The sequence below is a fragment of the Rhododendron vialii genome, chromosome 8a (genome assembly GCF_030253575.1).
Source record: "Rhododendron vialii isolate Sample 1 chromosome 8a, ASM3025357v1".
Taxonomy (NCBI): domain Eukaryota; kingdom Viridiplantae; phylum Streptophyta; class Magnoliopsida; order Ericales; family Ericaceae; genus Rhododendron; species Rhododendron vialii.
In genome coordinates, this window is record NC_080564.1 from 174,742 (window position 1) to 195,891 (window position 21,150).

Below are 21,150 nucleotides of genomic sequence, written 5' to 3' on the forward strand. Positions count from 1 at the left end.
AACACCAAGAACAAACAAAAAATAAAAAGAATTAAAAAACCCACTTAACTCCGAAGTTGGACCCAACACTTCACTTATAGAAATAGGTGGAGGGTGGCCACTGGATCACGTTCCAATCACAGTCACTTTGTTTGGTTGAGGTTTTATAAAGTTATTTTTGAGAATTGAGTGGTAATGAGTAGAGAGAGATAGAAAGAGAAGTTTATTAAAAATTGTGCTAATAGTAAAAGTTACTCTCAAAATGGTGAATCAAGCGGAGTGAGTATCACCACTAGAGACCCAGATCTGGGGTGTATGAATTCATGGTTTCGTAAAAAAAAAAAAAAAAACCCAGACAAAACTTCAACTCACAATCAATTGACAGAGTAGTTATAAACAAGAGAAAAACTTCTTTATGGAGTAATTCGTAAATAATGTTTACGATGTTCAATCGCTCGTGTCTAAAAATATTTTGAGCGTTTCGAATTTAAAAAAAATTATCCTCGAATAACTGAAATTATACGTAGCCGTGAATGAGTTTACCGCTTCCTCTCTGTTAACAGAAATTTATTGGTACAACTAGTACTAGGTAATTTTCCCCTCCCGTGAGGATCAAAATTCACAACAAAGGCAAATTCTATCTGCAAAAATCTCCTCTCCTCTCATATGGCCAATGTGGCGTTTTGCCGCTCCCTCAAACTTCCCTTATCCGATAACACACCACCGCCACAGCACCACCGGCACCAAACTAGAAGAACCCCTTCACTCTCCCTCTATAGATGCCATATCCCTGGAAAAGCAAGTATTTTTCATTCCGATAATAATGCCAGAGCTAAGGCTCGGCCTAGGCTTCGCATCTCTTGCCAGGCTATTGATTTACAACAATCAAAAGAAGGCTCTGACATCGAATTCTCTATCACTGCTGGTGGTCAAGATCGTCTTCTCAAGGTAATTTATGCCTGTCCTATCCCTCTATGTTTGTGTGTTTTTGTTTTTTCTTTACTGTGATTTTCTCTGTTATCGTTTTGATTAGTGGGTACTGCTTGTGAGTGCCCCACAAACAAAACGACTATGCACACTTCATATACGCGGGTCTATATATATTTTGGAATCAGGCAAGAACGGTAGTAGAGGAGAGAGGACGGCGGGAGAAAATGAACCCATGATTTTCCTCTATGTATCGTTGTCTCAATGATGGAATGGAACTGCCGTTCATCAGTTCTAGAAGAGTTATGCCAAATGCTGCGTTTTGTCAGCGGAATATAGGTACCCACTTAGTTCTGACTCACCAAACAATGAAACAAATTAACAAGTTTGGGAAGCTGGAACGACTGTCATGACCCACAGCCCATCCTGCAGATGGCATGCCAAATGCTGCCGTAGTTCCTTCTACTTTTGCTGGGATGAAAAGAGTTAAATTGACTATCTTTCCGAGGAAATGGTGAGGACCATTTGTGCTGGGGAACAACTATTTAGGATTTTCCTCTGTCAATAAAGGTTTACCCTTCCCCTCACCCCCTAGGTTAGAGCAGTTTAGAATTTTCCCAGAAATATGAAAATATTTGCTACTGAAAGTTGTGACAAAATTTAAAAACTTTCAAAATGCCAGCTCCTTGAGTTGGTAACGTGCTTTTCTAGTCACAGACTGACATTTTATAACCTTAATGTAGTTATCAGCATGAACTCCCTCTCTCAATAGAGGTAAGGCTCTTCCAAAAGAGGGAACCATGAGTTTGGGAAGCTTGTAGGTACTTTGATACGTCAAATATAAAAAACAAACTCCACCCAAATTTGACGATTTTCTAAAATATTGCAGTAAGTGTAATGGGAAGGTGTTAGTGGTTGAATTCATGTTGACTTTGATGCAAGGATAGATATATTGCTTCCATAACCTTGGCACTGAGCCATCGCGTCTGCAAGAGGGTCAGGTGACCTCAAACTTTAATTTCCCTCCTTTTTCTCTGAATATTTGTGGTGTAGAAAACATAGTTTCCATTCACTCTGGATGTCTTCGTGAGAGGAAATCTGATGAAAATGGTATTTTTTGTTTGAGAAATATACAGGTTCCTACGTCAAATATCAGAAATTTCAGCATTATTGCACATATTGATCATGGAAAATCAACATTGGCAGATAATTTGCTTCAAATGACTGGTACTGTGCAAAGGCGAGAGATGAAGGAGCAGTTTCTCGATAACATGGATCTAGAGAGAGAAAGGGGCATCACTATCAAACTTCAGGTTTGCAAAAAAATGGCTGCCTTGACTCCCATGTTTAAAGCAATGTAGCACCATTCTGGTTGTTATAATCCATGTCATCCAAAGCAACCGGGTTTCCACTTCCCTTTTTTTGTGCCTTGTTGCAGGCAGCTCGAATGCGCTTTATTTATGAAAATAAAGCGTATTGCCTAAATCTTATTGATACACCGGGGCATGTGGACTTCTCTTATGAGGTATGTGAATTGTTCATAGATTATCTAAGAATTTGGTATCATGGTATGGCAGTGGGGTAATTGGAAACATTCTCGTTTTCTGGAATGCCATTCGATTGTGCAAGTCATTGTTGTTGACTGTTAGTATTAGCTCCTGCATGATGAAAGTCTCACTTGCAATGAATAAAACATTTTGATACAGTTTTGGACATGTAGATTTAAGAAAGTTTTCTGGTCATGTAATAATTTCAACTTGTTGATAATACCCTTTGTTCATAATGTACTCTCCAAGGTTGTGAATACTGTTCCGTACCGGCCGGCGTACTGGTTTGATAGAAAAACGGTATTGTAACCCTCTAATACCATCCTGGCTCCAATACCGGACCTTACCGGAAATACCGGCCGGAATGATGTTACCGGCAATTTTGGCCGGTATTTTGCAAAACAGGACCATTTCGCACCAGGCAGTGGAGAAAATGGAGAAATAGAAGGGAAAAAGAGAGAAGAGGAGATCGAAAAAAAAAGTGGCTCCTCGTGGTTTTCTCCAGCTTATCCTAGGATCGACCGTGGCTGGAAGTGATCGGAAAAAAAAGTGGCTCCTCGTCGTCGATGAATCATCTCTGCGTTTTTTGTTTCTATTTTCATGGTGGTCGTTCTCGACTTGGGAAGACGACGACAATACTGTATAAAGTTAAAAAGTAAAACCCTATTGAAGGATTCTTTATCTGTGGGCACAACTTAATTTTTGTTCCAGCAATAATATGACACCTGTCCTTAGTATACTTCTTTGACCTTTAAATTTGTCTTTTATTTTCATGTGTGCCACACCTGATTCTACCCTTTACTCTTACCTCTTGATATGCAATACAACTGGAACCCGTGAACACAATAAAAAAAGGAAAAGCCTTATGATAAAACGTACGGAGTACTAGTAAAAAAAGGAAGTCTTTTTCTATTACTTCAAAATTACTAATTTTTTTTGTCAAACAGGACTTCAAATTCAAGACTCATCAATTCTTAGCTACTTTTTGTTTTATTTTCTAGGAATCAATTTGTTTTCAATTAGATTCATTTAGTATTATCGAAAATATTTTAAGACTATCCTATTATCAATTTATTCGACTTCGTTCTATATTTATGTCCCGTAATCAACTCATAATGTGTTTGGTAAAAAAGAGAAAAAAAAAACAAAGAAAATGAATATTTATTATAGAATGAATTGCATAGTATGGGAAATTTTTTTGAGTTATAATCATATATAATTGTTGTTGCGGTAAATCCGAAACGGTACCCGGTATTTGACCGGTACCGGTATGTACCGTACCAGTAGAAAAACCGGTACTCTGACCAAAATGGTATTCAGAACCTTGGTACTCTCACTTTACAAGTCCCCTTATAGTCGACACTGGGTTATTACAAAAGAGGATCAAGATGCTTTGTTTGACAACAATCATTACTATACCTTACAGCATCTGAAAATTTCCACATTCAAATTGCAATGCAACCCAATTGCTGAAGTTTTATGTGGTGATGGTTATTGAAAAAACTTTTTTGAAACAAGGACAGAGAGAACTAGAAGGAGAAGGATACGGGATGGCTAGAACTTATAAAAGTAAAACTGTGTAACATTCAATCTAGGGTAGATGCTCTATAAATGCATCTGCGCATAACACTTGTCATATCTGAAATCTGCTTTGGTCGTGACAGTTAAATTAAACGAAAAGTATAAACTATGATAGAATGGAGGTGCTCGAATGAAGATGCATAATCCTGATTTCTCTTCAAAGTTTTAGATGCCAAAAATTGAAGCTGTATGGTTTTATATTGTTAGGAAAGTGCCTTAAATTTGGCAACTTCCTTGTTTGACTAATTTTAGGGTTTGCTTATAAATAGGGACTTTGGGAAGTATCTAGATTTTGTCCCTTTTGGGTCCATTATGGAGAGACTCCTCTGGGTACCATTACAGAGAGCTACCTTTGGGTATCATTGTGGAGTTTGTGTCTTGGGGGCTTGATGTTAGGATTTTGGGTATCTCTTTGGGTTCCACTAGGGTTTGTTCTCCTTTTCGGATTCCACCGGAGTTTTGTCCCTAATATTGGTGGGTCCGTGGGTGTTTATTTTAAAGTGATGAATATAACCGGCTCTTTGTAATATCTCCTCGTTTGTGGTAAATCCTCTCTGGCTCTGTGTCTGTGGAGTAGGTTTAAGCTTATGCTTAGGCGGAACCACGTAAATCTCTGTGTCCTCGTTTTGACCGCATGTTGATTTGTTTATTCTCTACTTTGTGGTTGTCATTCTTAGGGTTTCGTTCATTCCGATGTTCTTGTTTTTGGTGATTGTTTTCAACTACAATAATGACGGCTCGAAACAAAATTGAGAAGTTTGATGGGCAAAGCAGTTGCTTTGCTTTATGCCGTGTGAAGATGCATGTTTTGCTGGTTCAACAAGGATTATACAAGGCTTTGTCGGGAAAGGAGAACAGTGTTTTTGGCAAAAGGTTGAAGAGGAGATTGCGTTTACTGGTATATTGTTGAAGCTTGTTGTTAAAGAGCATTCAGTTCAGTTTGGATGCTTATGTGCTTTGAGAGTCTGTTTGCTCCTTGGGGTTTTTGGAGAAGAGTTTTTTACAAGGAGATTGCTAGATGGTGTTGAATTCGAAGGAATTCAAGGCAAGGTGGAGATTTGTTAGGAAAGTGCTTTGAATTTGACAACTTTCTTGTTTGACTAATTTTTGGGTTTGCTTATAGATAGGGACTTTGGTGAGTACTAGGTTTTGCCCATTTTGGGGTCTATTATGGAGAGACTCATTTGGGTACCATTACGTCTTTGTGGAGTTTGTATGTCTTGGAGGCCTGATATTATGGTTTATGGGTATCTCTTTGGGTTCCACTAGGGTTTGTTCTTCATTTCGGGTTCCACTGGAGTTTTGTTCCTAATATTGTTGGGTGCTTCTTTGAGAGTGATGGATACAACCAGCTCTTTGTAATATCTCCTCCTTCATGGTGAATCATCTCTTGCTTTTTGCCCATGGAGTACGTTTAAGCTCATGCTTAGGTGGAACCACTCAAATCTTCGTGTCCTTGTTTTGATTGCTTCTTGGTTTGTTTACTTTGTGGTTGTAATAACATGCATCATATCTTTAGTACCATCACCAAGTGTGTCTAATCACAATACTCTTCATTATTCGATTAAAAACCACTTGTAGTTGGCATTTGTTGCTTCCGTTAGTTACCTATCTTGGCATGAAATTTCATGGAGTAGATTCTTAATCACTTCTTGATATGTTTTGCTCTTGAGGAACTGGGTTTGTTTCTTGTGCTGGTATTGAAATTCATTTGCCTAAACCATCAATGATTTGGAGTCTTGGACTGCAATGTATTACTGTAGTTGAACAACCTACCAATCTTGGTTCTCTCTACTTTGTCGCACAGATTTATCACTTTGGTCAGAAAGAGTTCTATTTTGTAGAATCTCTACTGCAAAATATTAATTGACATAATTGTTCTGTTTCATTTGCATCTAGGTTTCACGATCTCTTGCTGCGTGTGAGGGTGCTCTTTTGGTTGTGGACGCTTCTCAGGTAATTCTTTCCACCTTCTGTCTGTAGATCTTCTAGATAGTGTTTTAGTTTTTCGTGTTCTTCAATGTCGCGGATGTGATTCATATATACAAATTTAGACTTAAAGGTGGTTTGGAAGGTTTCATTTTAGAAGCATATTCTTCATCGTAAATGAAAATAATTCTACACTAAATCATTATTCTTGCTCTAGTTATATTCTTTGGTGATTAATTTTCTCACTTCGAATTTCAACTCTTCTTGTAGGGAGTTGAAGCTCAGACGCTAGCTAATGTTTATATGGCATTGGAAAACAACCTAGAAATAATCCCAGTAAGTGGGTCAAGGTATTGCTGTTTTGTTTATAAAATGTGATATTGTGCCACTTTCAGCATTCAATATACCCATTTGAGATGGATTTGATGATAGTGATTATTTTTTCCCCATTTTGATTTTGATTTGTGCGATTGATTCCTTGAGAAGTGTATATAGGGCATGATAATTGATCTGTCTCTGCTTCTTCTCTCCTATTCTCTCTCTAATTTTTTTTCTTAACTTTCCTCCCCTTCTGTTTCTCCTTCCCATCCATTTTGTTTTTTCCTTCTTTTGTTGTGTTGCGCAGTTGTCTAACCTTGAATTCTTATAAATACTAGCACTACGTCATGACAATCACGAAGTAGGGTAGATAAACAAACAAGCAATTAAACAAGAATACAAGGATTTACTTTGTTCTTCTAAACATAAGCTTAAACATACATCCATGGGCAAAGAAAAAAATAGAAAGAGCAGGTTGTATCCGTAACTCTCCAAGAGGCAACAATACAAGGTACAACCCAAAGGAGCAAACCCTAGAACTCGCCAATACCTCTTTATATAGAGATGCCTTAAAAAAACGACTCAAACTGACTAAAACGTATTTGTTCTCTGCCTGCACCATTTGGATGAATGCGACTCCAAAGAGCAGGTTGTATCCGTAACTCTCCAAGAGGCTATAATATCAGGAACAACCCAAAGGAGCAAACCCTAGAACTCCCCAATACCCCATTTATCTAGAGAAGCCCTAAAAGACGAGTCAAGTTGACTTTAAACTTGCTTGTTCCGTGCCTGTACCATTTGGACAAATGTGACTCCCGGTTGGACAAAAACCCAGAGAATTCAGTTAGGCTTCACGTAATGGGTCATCGGGATCAGTCAATAGCAATTCAAGGCATCTTTCAACATACTAACCCAAAAATTTCAGCTAGCGTCTTATGAGAGTTGGTCAGCTAGGTTTCATGATGTGAGATCGCATGTTTGGACCGAAACAAACAAGGATATGGAGCCGCCTACACATAGCGTGATTGATTTCATTCTTTTCATTTATGACTGAAAGGCGATCTATAAGAGTCTTCTTTTGTTTCATTGATTCAATTCAATAAACTTTGGGAGCCTTTCATTTTGCTTTTGTGTACTTATGCATTACACATCTAGTACACTTGACTCCTGAGTAGCACAAAGTTGGTGTCTCTTAGTTTAAAGAAACAATTATATTTCTTCCAAAAAACTATTAATAGAAGTATAAACTAATATGCTGCCTGATTTTTGATTGAGGTCGTCAACAGAGATCTGTTTGGTGGTTTTGCTCGTGGAAATTGTGATATACGTATGAAGAGTTGCTAGCATTGTATATTTGTTTTTTCCTTTTGGCCTGTTCTACTTCCATTCTACTGGTGGTTTTCTTCTCCCCTTTTGTATCTTCTCGTTTCTATTTGTTTTCATCATTCTACGATTCAAAAAATTTACTTTTGTTGTTATTCGTTTTTCTTTTTGGCCTATCCTACTTTTTTTTCTCCTTCTAATGGTTGTTGTTAAAGTATCCAACTCAAAACCAATTAGCAATGAGTGGAGAGGCCGCCCAGGCTCATATATGAGTTTTGGAGGAGATAATTAATTGATGTGGGACAAACTCCAACACTCTCCCGCACGGGCGACCCTCGACTCGCACATGGAGAGGTAAACAAACGATCCATACACTTATGGCACAAACAAGGGGGAACAAATTCTCCAAAACCCTAGCTCTGAGGCCATGTTAAAGCATCCAACTCAAAACCAATTGGCAATGAGTGGACTCAGTGGAGAGGCTGCGCAGGCTCGTATACTAGTTTTGGAGGAGATAATTTACCGATGTCGGACAAACTCCAACCATTGTTTTCTTTTCCCCTATTGTACCTTCTCGTTCCTGTTCTTTTTTTATAGTTACATGGATCAAAAGTTTACATTTTTTGTTGATCTAAAGATAGATAAAGAAATTCTGGTTTTGTTTTTGCGGGTATTAGCTGTTTTCCAGTTATCTTTGGCATTTCGTAATGGTTCAGAATTTGGTCTTCCCAATTATGAAGATACAGTTAATTTTGAGTAACACATTTATCTCTCTGCCGCAGGTTTTGAATAAAATAGATTTACCAGGTGCTGAACCAAGTCGTGTTTCCCAGGAGATTGAAGAGGTTGGTGCACATCCCCATTAAGGACGAAACTCAATTATATCTGTTGGATGGGTTGAACCCCTTAGGAAGATGTATTATCAATTTCGTTTTGATGGGGTGATTGTAGGAGTGGAGGGATTCGAGGAGTGCTAATAAAATCCATTAGGCCTAGTCCCTTAAAAAACGTGGCTTTGATGTCAATCTATACTGGAAATCCCCTCAAAGAACTTGCACTTGCAGTGCTAATAAAATCAGTTAGGCCTAGTCCCTTGCAAAACGTGATGTCAATCTATACTGGAAATCCCCACAAAGAACTTGCACTTGCAAAACTGTGATGTTAATATAGATGTTAGTTACAACATTTTTTCTTCTGTGAACTTTCTTCTTGTTTCTATCAAAGTTGGTCGCAGTGTTAATTTGGTAAGGAACGAACTTGTCAGTGGTATGGGACAGGCGATTCTCGAATTTTATGTCACTATGTAGTATTTTTGTGTTTCTGTTACGATGTAAATGAAAAGAAACAAGATGTACTTTGATCACTTACTTGAAAATAGTTCTTAATTGATGCAACGTTTTGTGCAGGTTATTGGTTTAGATTGTAGTAACGCAATCCACTGCTCAGCAAAGGTTTGTTTTTCAAATATAAGTCAATATTTCCATCCTTTTCTGCATGGTGAGGAGCAAAAGCAAATATAGGTATTCTCTGTTTTGGTTTAGTAAGTGGGGAATTTGGTGTTCTTATTTGGTCTTGTCTTTCTTTGTAGGAGGGAATAGGTATTTTTGAAATTTTGAATGCGATTGTTCAAAGGATCCCCCCACCTCTTGATACTACTAAAAGACCTTTGAGGGCTTTAATATTTGATAGGTATCATGTTTGAACTTTGTCTTGAGCGCATTTCATTTTTTGTAATTTGCTTATATAGTTCATGGGTCGTGCTAACCATTCCCAGTGGCCACTAAAGGTGTGAATAACGCCCAAAAGGTTAGAATTTTTTTACACATTCCATATACTGTGCCGCTCATTAGGGGTTACTTAGCATTAGTTTATTTGGGCTTGCCGATTACTTACCGGAAGGATCTTTCTTGCCAAATTTATTGTGGTTGAAGCAAGCACTCCATATTAATTATCTTATTATTAATAATCTCTAAGATTCTAAGAAGATATGAGATGTGCTGCAGGACAGTTAACGGAAAAGATAAGACCTTAGAAATCCGCACCTAAGGAGCCCTAGAAATCCAAAATTTATGGATAAATAAAGACATCCATGCCAATTCTAAAGAAAAACCCATTCCATTTCATGAAGCTAATTCAAACAATGTCGTAGAGTCTAAATAATAGCAATAATCTAAAGATGAGATTAACCTCATAAGTCATAATGCTTCCTTCTAGGTAAAGCCCAAAATTACTACCAAATCTATAAATCCTAGATACACATGAATTACTCGTCTTGTTCCCTATAGTGGCGCAATGGGGAAATCTACGAAGTACAACCCATGAGTAATTCAACCTGTCATACCTGTGACGTGAAGTCCCACATTGCCTGGGTACCAAAGTAATATGAAGTATATAAGTGTGAGGGCACCCTTACTTCAATAGCTAGCTTTTTCGTGTCTTTGGCGTGGTGCTGCAGAGTGAGGATGTTGCACTTGGGGTGTGTGTTTGAAGCGAAGTCCCATGTCGCCTAGGTATCAAAGTAATATGAAGTACTTAAGCATGAGGGCATTCTCACTTCAATAGCTAGCTTCTAAGTTCCTTCCCAAGACCGTAGAACAATACCCATACCAGCTACGTATTGTGTATCGATACTATGCATTCCTTGAATGTGGCAACTGAAGGGACCTCTCCTCTTCTAGCGTAGATGTATCTAGGTTAGAGTACCAAGAGTGAATGCAAGATGTGTCCATTTGCCAAAAAAGGAAAAATAAAATGCTTGATACATCAATGTTATTACCATGGTGTATCAATTAGCTTATATTCCACTTTGGAAATATTCTACCATAAAAAATGTTTTGGCTCTTCTGAAGTGTCTTCCGAGAACAAAAATTTCATGTAAACAAACTTTTACACTTGACTACTTGAAAACGGTGTCAGTTGTTTTTCGTGGAACTAACTGCCATAGGTGGTTTGTATCTTCAGATCATATGTACTATAATTGTTTTTGGCAATATAATTACGATTGTTATTATCACCATTATGGTACTTGGGTTCTGTTTTAACTTTGTTTTCTGCACAAAACTGTTATCCTTTGCATTTATTGTTTGCATTCTTGTATTCTTTGTGCAGTTACTATGATGCTTATAGAGGTGTTATAGTGTATTTTCGAGTAGTTGATGGTACTATAAAGAAAGGTGACAGAATTGTTTTTATGGCCAGTGACAAGGTAACCACACTGTTCGAGGCTCTTTCCTCTCCTCTCGTTGTGAAACAAATGGGATTGATTCTTAATTGTAAACATACTGATTCATCAAGGGGAGTTAAGATTACTACTTCGAAATTGTGCTTTAGCACAGAGCATTCTTCTGCTAACTTTGGAACTATGTAATCCTTGCAGGATTATTACGCAGATGAGATTGGAGTTTTGTCTCCGAATCAATTGCAAGTTGATGAATTATATGCTGGTGAGGTATAAATGTTGCATCCATATGATTTAGTATGAGCAAGATCTCTTTCCATGGTTTTATGTCGTTGGTGCTTCTTGGTTAGTGGTTTTCTTTGGCTGGTTTCATGTGCTGTTTGCATCTATTAGTGCCTATTGAATTTAGAACATTATCTCCTTCACCCTTCAAAGGCTTTAGGTTGAGGCCTGGAATGTCTAGTTGATTGTTTATCTAAGAAGCACAGACTCACTAACCTGTCAGATGCCTACAGGTTTAAACATGCTCCGAGCCCCGACAGACGTGCTCCTGACATGTGTCGGACACACTCAAAAGGTGTCATATTTTTTAGCCTGAGATGTTGGGGATATGACATGACATTCTGGGGACACTTTTCGAGGTCAGGTAGCCTCCACACTTAACACGTGCTTGCAGTGAGAATGAGGGGCAACAATGTTCATTAGAAACCGAGAGAAACTTTTAAAATGTGATAAATAAGATCAAAAAATTGTTATTTTCCAGTTGAATGCTAGTGGTGGAAGAAAATTGATGAGGTAGGCTTTTGATTTCTCGATATACACGTACATAAGCTACTGATACCGACATACTGTTACACTTTTATGCTGGCCGATGCAACAATTAAAGACCATGCCAGACATTTAAATGATCTCTGAAGGCCTGCAGTTTAAGCCTGAGATCCTTCATCGCTTGGTTTTCACTGTAATATGTAGTATACCAGCACGAGAGCACCCTCACTTCAATAACTAGTTTTTTTGGGGGGGGGGGGTGTAATGTGGTATTAGAGTCAGATAGCAGGGATGGTGTCTCTAGCCTGCACACAGCATGTGCTGCCAAGTGAGCATGCTGCGCGTGAGGGAGGGTGAAAAGCGAAGCCCCGCATTGCCTGGGTTCAAATAATATGAACTATGTAAGCGCACTTCACTTCGGTAACTAGCTTTTGGCGTTGTCCTACCCAAGACTGTAACATAGATGTTTATGATCTTCGTGCTCAAAACAGTTTGGCGAGTTGTTATATAGTGTATTAATTTGATTACTTTGCTGGACGCAAAATTTTGAGTAAACCTCAAACGTGACACGAGTTCAAATCCTTTCATATAATGGTCTACTTAACCGTACATAATTACCTTTACGCTGGATACACTGCTAGATATTTATTCTTTATTTATTTAATTAGCTCAGTTAATTTAACTGTTTTGATTTGCATCTAAACCATTTATAAATGCCATGATTTCCTGGTGGGAAAGCTCGAAAAGGCATTTTGAAATACAGTCTCTAAAGAAGCATTTTGGATTTTCGATGTACACTACCTAGTGCCTACACATATGCAATAAGATAAGGGTAGTAACGGTTGGAGGTATCCAGTTATCTATCTATCTGACTAAATTGATTGCTGCAAACTACAACAAGGTTTGCTTTCTATTTGCACTAGCAATCGTAGTGTATGTCTTGGTGGCTAGATTATCTTTTACTGCAACAGGTGGGCATAGGCAGCTGCACCCTTTGGGGTGAATGGTCAAGTGAACACCCTAATTTTTTTTTAATTTTATTGGTAGTAATTTTGTTTTGGGCTTTATTTGAACACTCAACCCAATATTTTGAACACCCATCGGTTCACGTAATTCTAATTGAACACTTAATACATTAGCTCAGATAGGGTACATACTCCTAATGACAAAATTACACAAATGGAGAGAAAAAGAATGATATAGTGGTAACTGTATCGTGTTCTGACTTATCTCTGAAAGACGGTTGACTTGACATCTCTAAAAAGAAGAAAATATGTTGAAAAAGATCCGTGCCAACATTTCACCGCAATCTCCCTTTTTTAAATATGAGAATATTTATGCGTCAGTTTAATCTTGCTTGGTACAAAGATGTAAAATTTCATCAAGAACAATCGTAAAATCTTATGTATTTTTATTTTTTCTAATCGCACTATTTGTACTACTGTATTAAATTTTGTGTATATACTATTGGTTAATAGAGCTAGTAGAGTCAAGGTAATTTTTCAACACCCTGTTCAAAATTTCTGGAGCGACCACTGCAGGTGGGTTATCTCTCAGCTTCCATACGATCAGTGGCAGATGCTAGGGTGGGTGACACTGTAACGCATTACAGTAGACGAGCAGAACAATCATTGCCTGGATACAAACAAGCCACTCCAATGGTGTTTTGTGGCCTATTTCCAGTTGATGCAAACCAGTATTGATCCTTTTCTTCTACTTTGAATGGAATTCTATACTGAAAGTTTTTGCACAACGATGTTATTGTCACATTATCTGGACTTCTTTTAGGTTCTCGGAGTTACGTGATGCATTGGAGAAGCTGCAACTCAATGATGCTGCATTGGAGGTAATTGTAATGCTATTAGGTTGAGTAGTACTATCAGTTGGCAGGGTAAAATTGCAATCTTGCTTCTATTAGTTCTATAATTAGTAGTGATGAAGTATTCACAGCAAGGGTTTGGGTCTTTCTCCTTGGCTTTCTTGTATGCTTCAACCCTTCACCCCCACTTTGTCTTCTTTTTTTATCAGCAAACTTAAGGATGTTTCTTAAAGTAAACAAAGGGAAGAAGTACAGGAGAGATGGAGCCCAAGATGTATGCAAAAGTAGAAAATTACAATTCAGTCACCACTCTCCAATATTCACAAATACAAAGCATGTAAATCCCCTTAAAAGTTGCTGATACTGAGCCCAAAAGGAAGACAAGTAGTATACCCTACCCATCAAAGATTTAACAACTTCAAAAGCACTACTTAAAAATCCTTGCATTATGCTCAAACGATACAAAACATAAATTTGGTCTAGTAGACAACCCAACTAGACCTTTTCCTTCTTGTTAACCCGAAACCCTGTTTATAGATCAAGAGCACGTGTGCAAGTAGGAAGCACCACCCAATACTCTCCCCATTATGTATATCTGTTGCATATGCGTACGCAGTTTTGGTTCTGAGAAGTGCATCAAATGTTTCCTATTTCAATTTTTTAATGTGAACTTGTTCCTCTGTATTTCTGCACCTAGTTCAGTCAAGTTTGCATTTTATGCTTACTGGAGCAAGTCCCCTGTCAGTTAATGATCACCTCCAAAACTAGTAAATGAGTTTAGGCGGCCTCTCCAAACCTTGCCATTAATTCTGTTTTGGATGGTATGACGTGATATTAATTTTATCAAACACACACCACCCCCCCCCCCCCCCGGTGTTTCCGTTACACAGTCTTGGGTGGAACTCAACCCCAAAAGCTAGCTATTGAAGTGAGGATGCTCTCACGCTTATATACATCATATTACTTTGGTACCTAGGCGATGTGGCCAAATGTCCGCATCGTGTATTTTATGTTCCTGATGAAATGGGTCTGTAATTTGCCTTTTGATGCGCAAGTCATGGCTTGCACTCGTCCTACAGGTTAATTACCACCTTCAAAACTAGTATATGAGTCTGGGAGCCTCCATTCACTGTGAATTTGTTGTTCGTTGGATACTTGATGTAACCTGAAAATCCAAGCCACACTAAACCACTCAAAGCCGAAGATAGCACATAAAGAGACAGTTTAAATAGAAACTGCAGCTTTTATTCTCTCAAAATACATAGAGAAAGAAGGATAGCTAGAAGTGAATGAAAGGGAGAGAGCTAGAGTCAATAAGGGGCCTTGAAACCACAAGGACAAGAGGGAGAAATGGGGGAAACCCTAGAACACTAGGGGGCCTTGAATCACACAAGGAGAAGTAGAGAGAAGGGAGGGGGATAGGGGAAGGGAAACATAGAGCCACAGCCCTAAACAAATTTAGTTCTCACATCTTCGCCTCCTCCTAAATGAAAGACCTTAGTCCTATATATAGACTCTCAGAAACCCTAATATAGAAAATTACAAAAGTAACCCCTACTACAAAAGAATGACTACCATTCAGGCCATCTTTGTACATGCAGATTGCGTAATGCTACAAGGGTATCTCAAAAGGCGCTCTGATGCAGAATTGTTGTGCTAAGCTTCACATATTTTGCACTGAATGTTTATGGTGAATACTTGTCTTTATCTCATAGTGGTCATATTTTCAAGCAATATTGTATAATCAACAATACAAGTTAGAGTTTCTGATGTGTCCCATACCATATCCAACTTTTGGATCCATCTCCCAATATTTGGAGGGATTCAAGTGTAGGAAGGTCTGATGCTCGGGTAGGCATCCACACGCAATACACGTAATAGAGTCCATGGACACAAAGCCTGAACCCAATGCTTTTGTTTGACATCTTCATTAAACTTTTACCTATGCTTCATGTTGGTCATGGCTAAAGCTCACAGTTTTTTGGCCTGGTAATTCTCCGTTGCATTGGGATGTTAATAGAAACTTCGGGTTCCCTCGAAAATTCACTGCTATGACTGCCAATAAGTTCTTGACAAGGCTAATAATTAGAGCCTTGGGCTCCTCCTACTTTCTTGAGCTTGCAAATTTCGTGTTTTGTTTCACTTTTAAGTTACCGGTATTTGGGTATGCCTATTGCTTGTGGGTGTGTATCTTAGTGTGAGATTCATCTATTTCCCATCTCAAGGACAAGGGGATGCAGCCAAACATTCATTTTCGTTTGTATGCGACTATTATTTTGTAGTTTAAAATTTCATTTGCAAGCTGTTCTATAGCATTTCATGCGTGATACGGAATTGTTTGAAGCATAGACATAAGGTAATCTAGAATTACAAACATGCTTACGAGGTGAATATCTAGCTAAAAGGTCGGACTCATCCCATACCCTTAGCAGAGTGTTTAGTGTCCAGTGCAAGTAGTTCATACATAAAATAGAGTCCATGGACCATCGGTTACGCTCTCCGAAACTAAAATTATGTCTCAAATTATTTGTTTGCGTTTTCCATCGATGCCTTGTGTTTTATCATTGTCAATCAGAAGATTTTGGCATTTGATTTTCACTTCAAGTCAATTATTAAAGGCATTAAAAGTTTTGCATGTCTTTATATGTGTCCTATCGTCAGGCATAGACAACCCAGCTTCACGAATAAATCAAGTTGGTATTACTTGTTTTCGTTGTATAACGTGTAATTTGCTCCAACTTGTTATGATTCACGTGTCACTAGAAAAGTTGCTTCTTGCTTGTTCCGATGTTATTTTTGCAGTTTGAACCTGAAACCTCAAGTGCCATGGGTTTGGGCTTTCGATGTGGTTTTTTGGGGCTTCTTCATATGGAAATTGTTCAGGTCTGCGTGACGTTCAGTCCTTGTCATTCTTTTGATCATGTCTTTTTGGTAGTGTAACTGTATATCTCGAGGTATTTGGTCTGATGATGTATGTTTTGGTCTCACAGGAAAGGCTTGAGAGGGAATACAATTTGACACTAATAACTACTGCTCCCAGTGTTGTATACAGAGTAAACTGTACAAATGGTGATACTGTAAATTCTGCTAAATCCTGAACTCCATGTGCTTTCTTTAGTTGATATTCGTATATATTAAGTTTGATACTGTAAATTCTGCTAAATCCTGAACTCCATGTGCTCTCTTTAGTTGATATTATTAAGTTTTCCTAAGAACCTTGGGTGGATGCAACTGTTTTTGGGACAGTTTGTAGCTACACGGGTCTACATAATTAATCTAGGATAGAAAAGAAATCCAGTATTTTGCTTGGAAAGTACTCTTCTGTGTATTTTTTATTTTATTTTATTTATTTTGGTGTGTGTGTTTTCTAATTGTACTAGGGTTGTATCAGGACCTCTACTTATAGCTCAACGCATAACTGGCTGATACATATAAAAGTAACTGTGGTTTTCCTGAATATGCCAGAAGATTCCAGAGAGTTGAATTTTGTGTAGGGTTGTATCCCTTGAAATTAGTAATAGTCATTCTATGTATTGTTAGGGTGGGATAAGACGATAGGTGAAGGAGAATTAATTTACATCATCGGATGAAGGATGGAGATATGGGATATCCCACTGTGGGAAATAACTATGACCATCAGGTCTGGTATTGCTGCCATTTTGGGGAATATGGAATTGCATGGGAGATCAGTAGACCAAACCAAGCCTAAAGTGTCTGTTATTTTTTTACATTGGGTGTATACTGGTCACCCATGCGCTCAACAAAGCTCGTTGGAAAACAAAAAAGATGTTGGGCTTATGGACTACAATCCCCGTTATCCCACCCTTCCATATCCCTTAAACAGACACAGCTATAGAGAAGGCCAAAGTGGCTTAGGCCACCATCCCCAAATAATTGAAGACTCAGGTTTGAGTCCCCTTCTTGCCTCTTAACAAAGAATGAAGAAGAGAAAACTTGAATGCTATCTTTAAGTTATTATTTTATCATTGCTTGCCTTCTAAAGATCAAGTGTCAAAGTTCAAATCCTTGTCAGGAGATGCTTTTGCTTCTACCGAAAAGTATGACAAATTGACAATTAGTGGTTGTTTATCTGGTTGGAGATAATATGATTGGTATTGAACACTTTACCTCCCAATGCAAAACTAAGAATTAAAACAACTCTAAAAGTGTTCCACTGGCATTCTTATCTTTCAAAGTTCATTTCATTGTCGACAAGCATAGTGATTAGAGGCAAAAACATTATTTGCTGAGTTCTCTATAAAAAGTTGGCAAATTCCACTTCATAGAAGTACTCATGTTCATTCATTTTAATAGGCGAACTAGTGAGTGTTTGTTAATCTAATTAAGCAGAAGGGCTGCATGGGTTCAAATAGCATGTTTCTAATTTCACTTCCTGGCTTGTGGATTTTTGTTTGACCTTTCAAAATATAGGTTAGATTTTCTTAATCAAAGTTGGGGCATCTTTTTAGCTGCATTATTTACCTGTTGGTTGACTGCTATGTGGTTGGGCCTAACGAGTTGATAATTGATAGCATTCTAAGGCTCATAATGTTGCACCAAAAATGAGGTTGTGTTTTGTCCAGTGATAGATGGAAAGAAGAAAAAAAATAGGAAACCAAGAAATGAAGATGAAGAGAAGAAAAGCCTGAGCGTAATGGTGGTATGCTTGTCTTAGCCACTAAGCACACATATTTTTACAACAGGAAATGGGATACCCACTTTACAACAGAAAATGGGAGAGGTAGTGGTTAGGTCTTCTTTTTTTTTTTTCCTTCTATTGTGTTCCTTTATTCTAGTTGGCATTCTCTGCATCACCGGTATATTTTCTTCCGTGTGTGTTAATTATACATCCTTTTCTGGATTTCACCCCTCTATTCTTGTTAGCATGCTCTGCAATCTGCATCACCTGTGTATTTTTCTGTAGGAATTTTAAGTTACACATCTTCTTTGCAACATTTTTTTGTTTATTTAATTAAATTCTGTTTCTTAACTCTTAATTTAGTGTGAACTTTAATTTTTGTCAATCTAGGTCGAGTGTTCAAATCCATCTTTACTTCCTGAAGCTGGGAAAAGGAGGTCAATTGAAGAGCCTATTGTAAAGGTGATTGCTGATCCCTTATTTTCCATTTAGAGGTGTCAGATTAGTTGCTCTTTGGAAGCTTGAAAATGACTTGTATCTGCCTCTGAATTACTTTACAGATTGAGATGCTCACTCCAAAAGACTACGTTGGCACACTTATGGACCTTGCTCAAAAACGGCGAGGAGAGTTCAAAGAAATGAAATTCATTACTGAGAATAGAGCTTCGATCACCTATATGTTGCCTTTAGCAGAGGTAACCTTGTGCAGTTGTGGCACATATTTTAATTGACAAGATTCTGTATAAATCATGTTCATTTTTTGTCTCGTCTATTTAAGCTTGCCATATATGTCCTTTTCTGCTTTTGGTAAGTTCCACAGTGGAATTGTGTGCAGATGGTTGGGGATTTTTTTGATCAGCTGAAGTCCAGAAGTAAGGGTTATGCTAGCATGGATTACTCTTTTGTCGGGTATGTCCAGTTGAAATTTGTAATTTGCAAAACATAGTTTAACATGTTTTACATTGACTGTTGCTATGACTATGCATTTTAATATTTGCAAAAATAAGAAGTTCAAGCTGCAGTAAGGTTCATGGAGAATATAGTTTCTCCATGTTTCTTTTTCTGTCTTTTTCATCCTTGAACTTGGTTAGGCACTTGAGCTTTCTTTAATGCCAATATTGCCTTGCTACATGCATCAGGAGGATCATAATTTTAACCTAGTATATATCTTTGCTGCTCAGCTTTTATAGTACAGATCATTGGATTTTGCATTAAAAGACAATTCTCATATTTCAAAATTTTGCGTATGAATACAGATGGAAACAAGACTTAAATGGTCAGTGCTTCAGTGTTTTGAGTTGAAAACCCTTGTACTTGTATCCAACAATGCTACTCTCTCTCTCTCTCGGTTAACAAAATTCTACTGAACCCACTCTGAAAAGTTTGTCATGTACCTACCACTTTTCAGCATGCTGTTCATCCCTTCTCTGTTATTCTTAGTGTGTTTCACAGATACATGCTCTTTCCAATGGAGTCGCTATTTATTAATTTGTTTATTGTCACTTTTGTGTACCAGGTACAAGGAAAGTGAATTGATAAAGCTTGACATTCTGATTAATGGTGATATTGTGGAACCTTTGGCAACTATTGTGCACAAAGAGAAGGTAATTTAGGTCTTGTTGACTTCTGTTGCGCATTCTAATTCTGGTAAGTATTTGACAAGGCTTGAGGATGTAAAGAGAGTTGGCTTTCATCTGAGGAGACTAGGTGGTGGATGAAGGGAGTTGCATAAGATTTCCACTTTCCCTACATGGTTGAGTAATAAAATGTGGAAAGTAAATATTAAATGCAAATTAATCAAGGAAAATGATCTCGGAAGCTGAATATAATGCCTATTCTTAAGGTAAATTGAAAATGATGATTTTTAGATACATATAATGGCTTATGATGTCCCACTTCGTTTACAGAAGTTGTCCGTTAATTCTCTCTGAATCCCTGAGTCATTTTCCCCACTAACTGCATCCCCTTTATATCTGATTTAAGTTTTTAAAGGTTCAATTCCTAAGTTCACTCAAAATTCATTTGCACTATGTGTGCCTCTTAAGACACATTTCATGTGAAAAGTAAACAACTTAACCCACCACCAACTATGCCACCTCTGTCCCAACCTTTGTGGGAACTGTCCTCTTCAATCATTACCGATTTGCCTGTATACTAATCAATCCCCATTTTGCTAAATTTTGTGAAAAGACACAGATAGCTCACTAGTGTTCTATTATGCATGATCACTAAGCACAATTTCTTTTCTATAAATTACTAATTTGTATGAATAATGCCAGAAATGGCTAAAAATCTAATTTACTAAGTTTCAAGGTGTCAGCATTGGTGCTTTGGGTCTGTGGAAACAAAGATTTGAAGTAGAAACAAAGATTTGAAGTAGAAGTTGCCATGCACAGGAAAGTTGAAGGTTCAAGGCCCCAACAGCTGACTTTTGGGTTTTGAGCAAGTGATGGGTAAGCTTTAAACGTTGAAGGGTCTGGATTTAGTGAAGGCAGTTTGTCAGCTGTTTGACCAATGGGGCTACGGTGGTCCTAGATGAGGTTGGGTACAGCTGTACTGCTCATTGGCTGTGCTTTCTGTAAGGATCAGAGGTTGGAGAATCTTGTTAGGGCTCTGAGATCTCTTTTTCCCCTTCCCCCCGCCCTCTTCTGTTTTCATTTAATTAGAAGAAAGAAAAGAGTGGGGTTATTGCTTTCCTTGTAAGAAAGGTGTTGGTTTGGATGGCATTTGGTCGCCCTGTATCTTGAAACCCCTTTTCTTTCGGGGGCAGGAGTGGAAAGGTCTGAGCTGGCCAACTATAGATCGGTAGTGAGATCTCCCCCTAGAGTGCTGGGACTAAGACCTTGGCGTTTGAATCATTTCAAAGTCTAGATATCTCTTCCCCTCCCTTCTAATGACTTCAGATAAAGCTGGATAAATAACCCAGGCTGGGAATCAAGAATGCATTCCGTCGGGATACAGCCTGTCTTTTCTGCCTTATTAATTTGAGCCGATCCTGCCACGCATAATTAGCAAGGGGGAAGGAAGATCTCCCCTCATTTCATTCATTCAGTGCCTGCGGTGAGGCGCGACCCACACCTGAACTTCCAGTAGGGGGGAAAAAGTTTGGGTTAATTTTGGCTTCTCTGCGCCCTGAATCAAT

General features: G+C 38.1%; 1 protein-coding gene across 3 annotated transcripts in view; it reads left to right on the forward strand.

Moving 5' to 3' along the window:
- The first annotated feature begins 577 nt into the window (after positions 1–577).
- The window catches only part of LOC131299016 (translation factor GUF1 homolog, chloroplastic), a 31,063-nt gene continuing 10,490 nt past the window's right edge, over positions 578–21,150 (forward strand). The window contains exons 1-18 of one of the 3 annotated variants that reach the window (XM_058324545.1): positions 578–927; positions 2,043–2,219; positions 2,345–2,431; positions 5,934–5,990; positions 6,234–6,299; positions 8,387–8,449; positions 9,011–9,055; positions 9,193–9,293; positions 10,713–10,809; positions 10,981–11,052; positions 13,092–13,246; positions 13,339–13,396; positions 16,172–16,252; positions 16,360–16,446; positions 18,399–18,470; positions 18,569–18,703; positions 18,844–18,917; positions 19,525–19,612. In XM_058324545.1, the coding sequence (XP_058180528.1) occupies positions 646–927; positions 2,043–2,219; positions 2,345–2,431; positions 5,934–5,990; positions 6,234–6,299; positions 8,387–8,449; positions 9,011–9,055; positions 9,193–9,293; positions 10,713–10,809; positions 10,981–11,052; positions 13,092–13,246; positions 13,339–13,396; positions 16,172–16,252; positions 16,360–16,446; positions 18,399–18,470; positions 18,569–18,703; positions 18,844–18,917; positions 19,525–19,612 (1,797 nt within the window). In that variant the 5' untranslated portion in view covers positions 578–645. The remainder of the gene's footprint in view (positions 928–2,042; positions 2,220–2,344; positions 2,432–5,933; positions 5,991–6,233; positions 6,300–8,386; positions 8,450–9,010; positions 9,056–9,192; positions 9,294–10,712; positions 10,810–10,980; positions 11,053–13,091; positions 13,247–13,338; positions 13,397–16,171; positions 16,253–16,359; positions 16,447–18,398; positions 18,471–18,568; positions 18,704–18,843; positions 18,918–19,524; positions 19,613–21,150) is intronic. The other 2 variants (XM_058324543.1, XM_058324544.1) reach the window with 2 other exon arrangements.